The 10,967-nt window shown below is 35.9% G+C and overlaps 1 protein-coding gene across 1 annotated transcript in view; it reads right to left on the bottom strand.

Moving 5' to 3' along the window:
* The window catches only part of LOC113240609 (titin-like), a 102,095-nt gene that overhangs the window by 22,721 nt on the left and 68,407 nt on the right, over positions 1-10,967 (bottom strand). The window contains 4 exon segments of the mRNA XM_026477949.1: positions 1-5; positions 8-856; positions 6,290-7,450; positions 9,259-10,962. The exon segment at positions 1-5 is cut by the window's left edge and continues 850 nt beyond it. Coding sequence (XP_026333734.1) covers positions 1-5; positions 8-856; positions 6,290-7,450; positions 9,259-10,962 — 3,719 coding nt within the window.

Here is a 10,967-nt window from a genome sequence, read left to right as displayed (position 1 = left end):
TGTACAGTTGTTATTTCGACGACTTCTTGTTTGCCGTCTTTTTGTTTTCGTATTACCTTTCTGGATTTCTTAATCTGTGATGTTTGTCCTGTTTCAGTGCGTACTTGCGATATTTCTACCGTTTCTGGAGTTTCTTCAATGATTTGAGCCGTTTCAGGAATAATATCTTGCAAGAAATCGTCTACTGTTTGATCCACTATTTCTTCTGTAATTTCAGTTTTAGGTACACCTACTGCTTCTTTCACCGTGCGCTTCGTGGTTTTCTTTATTCTGCGTTTACCCTCTGGTGTTTTGAAATATTCAAATGTTGTGTCCTCTGGAACTTCTTGAGGTTCTTTTATTACCTCTGGTTCTTGTTGAACAACTGTCACCGAAGTAACGGGTGCTTCGTCGTCTTTTTGGACTGTTGTTATTTCGACAACTTCTTGTATTCCATCTTTTTGTTTACGTATTACCTTTTTGGATTTCTTAACCTTCGATGTTTGTCCTGTTTCAGAGCGCACTTGTGATATTTCCACTATTTCCGGAGTTTGTTCAATAACTTGTGCCGTTTCAGGAACTATTTCTTTCAAGAAGTCATCTACTGTCTGATCTATGATTTCTTCCGTGGTCTCAGTTTTAGGCACACCTACAGCTTTCTTCACTGTTTTCTTTGTTATTTTCTTAATTCTGCGTTTACCGTCTGGCGTTTGAATTTCTTCAATTGTTGTCTCTTCTGGTACTTTTATCTCTTCTATCTTGATTTCTTCATTATCTTGACTTGGACTATACTTTTTAGGTTTTTTCTTTTTTTCAGGTTTTTGTGTGTCTTCGACTGTAGGTGATGTAGGTGATGTTGTGTCAAGTAGTTCGTGTGCTGAAAAAGTATTGAATAACTTTAGTTATTTGTGGGATGTAAATTAAGTTTGTTTTAATGTCACGGAGTATGGTTACTTTGTTGGCTTGATGAATATATATTTATGTTCTTTATGGCCAGAATTATGACAAGTTCTGCTTTATGATTGTCATATGTTTTCGTACCTCCAAACTAGTAAAGAAAATACGCATCCAAAGTGCATTTGAACACGAAATGCATAGAATTAGATACTATTTCGATTTTTTTTCAGTTACTAGTATGAAATATTTTACCGAGACAATTTATATCTCTTACGGTCCCTGCTCTTAACGAATATATAATTTGATCTTTTTGAATGTATATTAAATAGTTTAGGTTAATTTGATCATTAGGTAACTTTGTGTGAATAGACAGGTGGAAAATAATTTTCTTGTTGACCTTTCAAGGAAGTTTTAGATACTTTGAGATAATGATATAATATATGATATAAATTTTTTATAATGTGAAAACTCTTTAAAACGTCTCACCTATTTATTGGCTTCCATGACATGATTTATGTCACTGCAATTGCTCATGTTTAATGTATGTATAAATAACAAAACGGCTGTTAGAGATTTCTTTGGACAAATCTAAAAATACTTCTGAATTTTTAAGGCAAACGGCGTGTTAATGTGAAATGCACAGTCCTGTTTCCATACAAAAGCGCATTGTTTTTGCATAACTTTATTGTAGTCTACTAACGACTAAATTGATAATAATCAATTCTAGTGTTTAATTTTCGGTTACACATAATGTTTATTAACTTACATTAATCTCGGTCGATCGGGTTGTCTCAAATTAAGACTTAACATAGGATATAAAATTATGAATATAATTTCAGGTGAAGTCATTCATCAACAGGAAGCAAGGAGGCAGGACGGTAGGTATACGTCACCAAATACAAGGGACTCCAACTTTAATTCCATTGCTAAAATCACTCGGAATTTTTTGTATCTCAGCATGTGAAAGGCTATAAGTAAAATATTTTAGGAAAGAATTTTCATAATAATTAAAAAAGGCATGCCCAATACAAATCACCGCATTTTTGTAACAGCGCCGAATAATATTTTTATTTTTACCTTATTAAGATTTTCATACAAAAATAATGTTGCTTAAATAAATACTTAATTTTTTTTTTCGCAGTTGGGCAATTGAACTGGCACTATAAGTACTATAGGTACTAGAAAGCAGTCACGTTTCTACAAACTCATGCAAAGCTTTTGTATGAAAATAGTACCTTCGATGGAATTGCCCTTGGACTATCTCGCTTAAAAGGTAAGCCTTACCTACCTAAACTGCCTAATACCTAAACATACTTTTTTTTGTAATGTGATTTTATTGTTTGTTAGCTTTTCTCTCGTGAATTTAGAAATGTGATAAAAAACTGAAAAGCATTATAAAATATATAATTTCTTTGTCGCGGCTGTTTCATATAAAGAGCAGTATTACATTAACGCGTTGCCGGTTTGCAAAGCGGCGCAGTTTAATACGGCTACCTCATATTCAGCTGGATTGTGATCATGATATGTTTAGCCGTATTGTTCACAAGGAAAATATAGGGTGACAATGAATTATGGACAACAGATACAAAACAGACGTCATTTATTATAAAAAATCAGAAATATAAAAGATCCATTTTTTTCTATACAACTTGGGCGCAAAGATGTACCTCAAGTAACAAATGGCAATGTCTATGCTTCAAACGGTAGTTACCCAACTAGCGGGATTATTTAAAAAATAGGTTTAATAGTCTTACATAATATCTACTACTTCTTTTATAATTTATTAATTACGAGACCATTATTATATTATTACAATATCTAATAGGGTTCGCTAAAAGATCCAAGTCCCAAGGTTTTAAACTATTTAAATATCACATAATGACACGGTCGAAACGAAAATTTGTATTCCTGTCTGTGTTTCATTTGATTCGCTTCTCTAGGGTATTAACTAATTGCATTTTTGATATATTCATAACTGACTTTTGACTATTCTTTACGGACTTTCTTTTGATTGAACCCGATTAATAGCTACAATGAACAATTTTGACATAGTCAATGTTTTGTCCATATAAATGAATACCTATATTGTCAAATTTTTTATTCTTGGTCGTCTCAGTTTCTTATATGTATCATTGTATCGGAAGAAAAAATCGGGACAGCAGAATTTGATCAAATTTAATAAAACGTTTTTCACACTATTTGTTACCTTAATAAATAAAACTACTTATAAGCACTTTGAGCGCCATAAAAATGTTCCATAGTTCTTCATATTACATAAGGCGCACCATAAGTTTCCGGAACTGGCCACTTACACAATATTAAAAAGTAATTATAACATTTGAAAATGGAACTCTTTGGCTGTAGCATGCTGTTTGTTTCATCTGACTGTCACTTGTTTTTACATTGTGGCGTCATTTTAGAAATTGGTTGTCTACATCACTATGGATTTAACTCGTTAAAATTTTCGTGGTATGATTTTCTACGATTTTAAGTGTAATGTAACAGATCAGCGGTGCTTCTCTCGGCTTCAAACTGCTTTTGCGATGAAGCACCATGCAAGACGACTATTTATAGCTGGTTTACAGAATTCAAACGCGGTCGTGTGAATCTCAGTGACGAATTTCGTGATGGTCGCCCGTCCACTGCTGTGAACAACAAAAACATCGATGCTGTGCGCCGTATGATCAAAACAGACAGGCATGTGACATACCATGAGATTCGGGCATCTTTATGCATAGACATGAATCAAGTACAATCAATACTACACAAACTTTTGGGTGTGAGAAAGCTGCGCTCTCGGTGGATCCCACACAATTTGACTGAGGCTCAAAAACGGATCGCGTCACTTGGTGCAATACCATGCTTATCAGATTCAACGAAGGGGCGTCAAATTTGTTGTGGGACATAATAACAGGTGACAAAACATGGATTTATAGTTACGATCCCAAAACAAAGCAGCAATCGTGCGTATGGGTCTTTCGAGATGAGCCGAAACCAACCAAAGTGGCGCGTGTGCAAAGTGCCTCGAAGCGGATGATTGCTTCTTTTTTTAATAAAACTGAACACGTGCCTACTGTTGCTTTGGAGAATCGTTGTACTGTGAATAGTGATTGGTACACGATCATTTGTTTGCCGGAAGTTATTGCCAAACTCCGTAAAAATAACCGTAAACGCCGTATCATCTTGCACTACGATAATGCCAGTTTTCACACGGCCAGACATACAAATGAATGTTTGAAAGTGAGCAACGTTGATCTTACGAGCCATCCCGCGTACAGTCCCGACCTGGCACCTTGTGCTTTTATTTGTTTCCGAAAATTAAGAACCAGTTACGCGGTCAACGATTTTCATCACTTGAAGAGGCTGTCGAAGAGTATGAAAAATATGTTTCGGAGATTGTCACGGAGGAGTGGCATAAATGTTTTCAAAACTAGGTCATTCGTATGAAAAAGTGCATTAACGCTAACGGAGAATATTTTGAGAAACAATATATTCATTTTTGACCATTTATGGTATTTTTTTTCTTATTCATTCCGGAAACTTATAGTGCACCTCACGTAATATATTTTTTTAGGATTGCCAAAAAAATTTTAACCACTGAAAGTAGCAATTAAATAATTTCTCATATTACCGCTAGCGTAATCACGCTCTCGTACGCACGGTACACCTGAATCATACCGCGCCTCAGCCGCCCCGCCTTTGCCCGTGCGCACGTGCGCCCGCGCTTTATCCCTCCATACTATGCAAAAGCTGTATCATATACTGGATGATACGGATTTTACGGAGTTTGTCAATAACTTCCTGCAAACAAATGGTCACTACCAATCACTATTCACGGTACAACGATTCTCCAAAGCTACAGTAGCCACGTGTCCTGTTTTATTAAAAAAAGAAGAAATCGTCTGCTTCGAGGCACTTTGCACGCGCGCCACTTTGGTTGGTTTCGGCTCATCTCGAAAGACCCATACGCTCGATTGCTGCTTTGTTTTGGGATTGTAACTATAAATCCATGTTTCGTCACCTGTTACTATGTCCCACACCAAAATTTGGCGCCCCTTCGTTGAATCTGGTAAGCATGGCATTGCACCAAGTGACGCGATCCGTTTTTTGAGACTCAGTCAAATTGTGTGGGATCCACCGAGAGCACAGCTTTTTGACACCCAAATGTTTGTGTAGTGTTGATTGTATTTGATTCATGTCTATGCATAACGATGCCCGAATCTCATGGTATGTCACATGCCTGTCTGTTTTGATCATACGGCGCATAGCATCGATATTTTTGTTGTTCACAGCAGTGCACGGGCGACCATCACGAAATTCGTCACTAGATTCTCATGACTGCGTTTGAATTCTGCAAACCAGCTATAAATAGTCGTCTTGCATGGTGCTTTATCGCCAAAAGCAGTTTGAAGCCGAGGGAAGCTCCGCTGAGCTGTTAAATTACACTTAAAATCGTAGAAAATCATACTACGAAAATTTTCACGAGTTAAATCCATGGTGATCTAGACAGCCAATTTCTAAAATGACGCCACAATATAAAAATAAGTGACAGTCAGATGAAACAAACTGTATTCTACAGCCAAAGAGTTCCATTTTCAGATGTTGTAATTACTTTTTAAATATTGCTTATGTAAGTGGCCAGTTCCTGAAACTTACAGTGCGCCCTATGTAATTTTCCAAAATAAAATACTCAAATATTTTTTATAATATCAAGTATTGGGACATACAAGTCGTGCGCGTGATGGTAAGCTACACGCCTATCCATAACAGTTGCAGTGCATTCCGAGCTTTAATTGTCAAAGATCTGAGGGGCATTGCCACTGCGCCTGTCACTCTGAGACATAAGTTGATAAGTCCCATATGCCTGTAACTTCACCACCACCCTTATCCTTCAAAACCGGAACACAGTAATGCTGACATTACTGCTTGGCGGCAGAAATAGGTAAGGTGACATTACTAACCTGGACGAACTTTTTCACAAGGACCTCTATTAAAATTTTATTTTGTTTTAAATTATTTTATGAAATTTGTGGCATTTTTTCAATTACACCCTATTTAACTTCGAATGTGTTTCCAGTAATACGTTAATTAGTAATGTTGCTAACGATTTGACTACATGTTTGCGGTTAATATATGAAGTCGTCATCAACTTCATGCAGCCGAAACCACGACTGCATGAAGTTGATTATGACGTCCCGCGTTAACTGTAAACATGCAATCAACCAGTTAGCAGCCTAACGTGTAGTAAGCTTATTAATTTGCAGCAATGTAATGTAAGCGTAAACTATAGAGAATATACAGAAAGTACGTATTTCATAAGTATTCTTGGTAATATTAGTCAACTATTAAAGAGGCCACAAGCGTAACCTTAATTTAGAAAAATACAATTATTTTTCTTTATGCACTGACTTACCCTTTGGCGTTTCAGTTACATCATGTTGTTGAATGTGGTCAACATTGGAATATGTTTCTTCAAGAACAGTTACTGTAGTGACAGGTGATTCGTCGTCCTTTTGCACAGTAGAAATTTCGATGAGTTCCTGTTTACCATCTTTTTGTTTTCGTATTATTTTTTTAGTTTTCTTCACCTTTGTTTCTTGACCAAATTCAGTGGGAACTTGCAAAATTTCTACAGTTTCAGGAATATCAGCTACGACTTCCGCAGTTGCAGGAACGAATTCTTGCAAGAATTCATCTACACTTTGGTCTATAATTTCCTCAAGAATTTCAGTCTTAGGCATTCCTACTGCTTTTTTTACAGTGCGTGTTGTAGTTTTCTTAATCTTGCGCTTACCTAAAGGTGTTTCTATTTCTTCGACTGTAAACGCCACTGGTGCTTCAGTTATTTCTTGCGGTTTAATTTCCTCTGAGGGCATTTCTTCTAGAACTTTTACCGATGTAACAGGAGTTTCGTCGTCTTTGTGCACAGTTGAAATTTCTATAACTTCTTGTTTGCCATCTTTTTGTTTTCGTATTATTCTTTTAGTTTTCTTTACCTTTATTTCTGGTCCCGATTCAGTGGGAACTTCCAAAATTTCTACGGTTTTAGGGGTTTCTTCAATTATTTGTGCACTTTCTGGAACGATATCATGCATAAATTCATCTACGGATTGGTCTACGATTTCTTCAACAGTCTCAGTCTTGGGCTTTCCAATCGTTTTCTTGACTATGCGCTTCGTCGTTCTCTTTATCTTGCGCTTATCTTCGGGTGTCTGCATATCCTCGACTATCGTTTCTTCCGGTAACTCAATAATTTCTACTTGTGTTGATTCAGGCAATTTTTCATCTAAGACAGTCGTTTCTTCAGAGATGATTTCTTCTATGTCAACTTCATGATGCTGACTATCTGGTTGTGGTTGATATATGTCATCATTGTCCAATGTCTCTTCGATTACTATATCTCCTTCGTCACGACTTGATTTCCTTGTCTTCTTCTTTTTTCTTATGGTTGTCCTTTTTGTTTTAACCTGTTCGGGTTCTTTGCTTCCTGATCTTTGTACAAATTTTGTAACAATTTCTTCAGTGTCTTCGATATCAGAGGATTTAGGTGATATTGTAGTGACTTGTGAGTATTCTGAAAAAGTATTTGTAAGTTTTAAATGTATGTAAAACACTATAAATATGTTACTTTAGTTTTACAATGGGATGTTTTACTATACGATGTTTTAGTATACGCTGTTCAATTCATAAAAGAACATTGAAGTCCTTACGACAATTTCGATATCAATACGTTTGTAATTTGTTAAGAAAACAATATGACATTTGTGACAGTTAGTAGATTAATAATATGAAAACTAAATAGATTTCAATAAAAATGTCACAACTTTGATAATGTAAGTAGCCGATTGACTGCTAAAGTCGTACATAACATCTCCCTGTCTCTCTCTTACATTACACATTTATGGACTTACGTAAGTGAATCGCGATAATCGTCCATAAAATTGTCTAGTGATGATTGATGACTTATTAAATTAGTTACCTACGATTAGGTACATCTATAATTGAAACTTAATAAACATAACATAATATTTGATAAAAATTAACCTTGTTATATGGACAAGGTTCATTTGTTCATTTACGTATAAATGAATTGAGTTTCGAGTGCATTTACAAAAATGTTTTCGGATTAGTATAAGTTTTTATCATTGTCGAAAGTAAATTGTTTTTAAAATTGAATCAGAGTTTTATTGGTCTCTCGTTGCATGTAAGAGCTGGATAATGAATGTTAAGAATTATTTATATGTATCCATAAGTATCACAAAAATAATACTGAATAACATACACAATGGCGTTGCGAGTTTCTGATTTATAAAATGATCTAGTGACGTGTCAATTTAGATGTTGTTTTGCTGTGAAAAAGTACAATATGTTTGTCGGTTGCACAAAACAATAATTTAGTTATTCCATCTTTCCATTATTCCATTATTCCGGAAAAACTTTGATATTTTTGACTTAATCTTAGGTGTTTAAACTATTTGATTGAGATTCTTTTATTTCATCTTTTGCTGTATGCGAGTGAGTGAGGTATGGGACATATTTGTATGTAGTAGAGTTTCATTCTAAAGCGCCCCGTAAACGATCAAATAATTTGTCAAAATTTACGTGTTTGTAAAACTTTTTGATCATCTGTGGTCGTATTAGATTTCTTTGCCAAACATATTCAATATTTTTTTCGTTTTGTTTCGTGTGTTTCATGAAAATCTAGATTGACGGTGTGTTTCACAGACATGTTTGAAGGTATACTAGCATGTTTGTCAAACACAACTTTAGTTGTCGCCTATCATTTCACCTTGCTAGAGTAGTCATTTGGTTCTGTGCGCAATATTTCTTTCAACAAATTTTCGTGGATGTATTTTTCTCACTTTACATCACATCGGGGACGGGCGCAAGCGCCCGCGCTCTTTGTGTAGTCGTCCAATATACAGAGATTAGACCCGCCGCGGTCCAGTCCCGACTCGCGCCCGACCCGCACCCGATCTCTGTGTGTTTCACGCGTTAAGCCAGCCCTATTTCAATTAGAATTTTTTATTTATGAGTTGGTTTTAAATAGTTTCTATAGCGTGTTTCACAAATTTATATAAGGCACCGAAACTCTGGTTATTTTTAACTAAATTTATTAGGCAGCGGCGGGAGGAGTCACTTATTTCACTGATTTCTTTTGCTAACTATATTTTCTGTATATTTATTATTTTATCTACATTTTGAAAACGTATTTTTTCGGTAGAATGTGTAAAATTGCAACGCACGAGTGTGTCTGTGAATGTTAAAATGTCTTGTGTAATAGTGTAAATGCTTATGTGAATGTGTATGAATTGTCATAATTTTAGTAGTTTGAAGTGAACATTACGGAAGTTGAAAAAAAAATAGCTGCTTATGTCTTACCCCTTGAAAAGAGTACATTTATTTCAGATATGAGTTCATCGGGTTGTAATACCTCTAATAGTTCTACGTTAGTGAAAGTCGTTTTGTCGCTCTTGTGGAACGTACAAACTTCGACGTTTTCTTGTTTATCTTTGTTAGGTAAGAGTACATTTTGTTTTAATTTTTTCTTTTCTGTAATTTTGCCTGTTTCAGTGCACCCTTGCGATATTTCTATTATTTCCGGAGTATTTTCAATAATCTGTGCCGTTTCCGGAACGAGGTTTTGCAAAAATTCATCTACATCTTTTACTTCCTTTGGTTCTTGTTGGACAACTGATACAGTCGTTACGGGCTCTTCGTCATCTTTTTGTACAGTTGTTATTTCGAACACTTCTTGTTTGCCGCTTTTCTGTTTACGGATTACTTTTTCAGATTTCTTTACTGTCGATATTTTTCCAGTTTCCGCGTGTACTTGTGGTATTTCTACCGTTTCTGGAACTTCTTCAATGACTTGTACCGTTTCTGGTAAAATATCTCTCAAGAAGTTATATACCGTCTGGTCTATGATTTCCTCTGTTGTCTCAGTTTTAGGCATTCCTACTGATTTTATTTTTGTACCAACTTTCTCTTCTTGCGTTTTGAATTCTTCGACTGTAGTCTCATTTGTGATCTTTTCAGGCTCTTCAACTTCCTTTGGTTCTTGTTGAACAATAGCCACAGTAGTCACGGGTGTTTCATCGTCTTTTTGGACCGTTGTTATTTCAATGACTTCTTGTATACCGTCTTTTTGTTTCCGTATTACCTTTTTGGATTTCTTAAGCTTTGATGTTTTCCCTGTTTCTGTGGGTACTTGCGATATTTCAATTACTTCTGGACTTTCTTCAATGATTAGTGCCGTCTCCGGAATAATGTCTTGCAAAAAGTCGTCTACAGTTTGATCTACTATTTCTTCCGTAGTTTCAGTTATAGGTGCGCCTTTTATTTTCTTCACTGTGCGCTTTGTAGTTTTCTTTGTTCTGCGTTTACCGTCCGGCGTTTCAATTTCTTCAACCGTCGTCTCTTTTGGAAGTTCTTCAAGCTCTTTTACTTCCTCGGGTTCTTGTTGAACTACTTTAACAGTTGTCACGGGTGCTTCGTCGTCTTTTTGGACCGTTGTTATTTCGACGACTTCTTGTTTGCCATCTTTTTGTTTACGTATTATCTTTTTGGACTTCTTAACCTTTGATGTTTTCCCTGTTTCCGTGCGTACTTGTGATATTTCTACCGTTTCTGGAGTTTCTTCAATTATTTGCGCCTTCTCAAGAATAATGGCTTGCAAGAAGTCATCTACTGTTTGATCCACTACTTCTTCCGTTATCTCAGTTTCAGGCGCACCTTCTGTTTTCTTCACTGTGCGCTTTGTGACTTTCCTGACTTTGCGTTTACCCTCTGGCGTTTTGATTTCTTCGAGAATTGTCTCTTCAGGAAGTTCTTTGATATCTTCCGGTTCATGTTGAACTACTGTCACAGTGGTTACAGGTGCTTCGTCGTCTTTTTGGACCGTTGTTATTTCGACTACTTCTTGCTTACCATCTTTTTGTTTTCGTATTACCTTTTTGGATTTTTTAACCTTTGACGTTTTCCCTATTTCCGTAGGCACTTGCGATATTTCAATTACTTCTGGACTTTCTTCAATGATTAGTGCCGGAATAATGTCTTGCAAAAAGTCGTCTACAGTTTGATCTACTATT

The sequence above is a fragment of the Hyposmocoma kahamanoa genome, unplaced genomic scaffold (assembly GCF_003589595.1).
Source record: "Hyposmocoma kahamanoa isolate Upper Pololo Valley unplaced genomic scaffold, ASM358959v1 100021, whole genome shotgun sequence".
NCBI classification, from domain to species: domain Eukaryota; kingdom Metazoa; phylum Arthropoda; class Insecta; order Lepidoptera; family Cosmopterigidae; genus Hyposmocoma; species Hyposmocoma kahamanoa.
The sequence above is the reverse complement of the archived record's forward strand: the minus strand, read 5'-3'. Positions and strand labels throughout refer to the sequence as shown.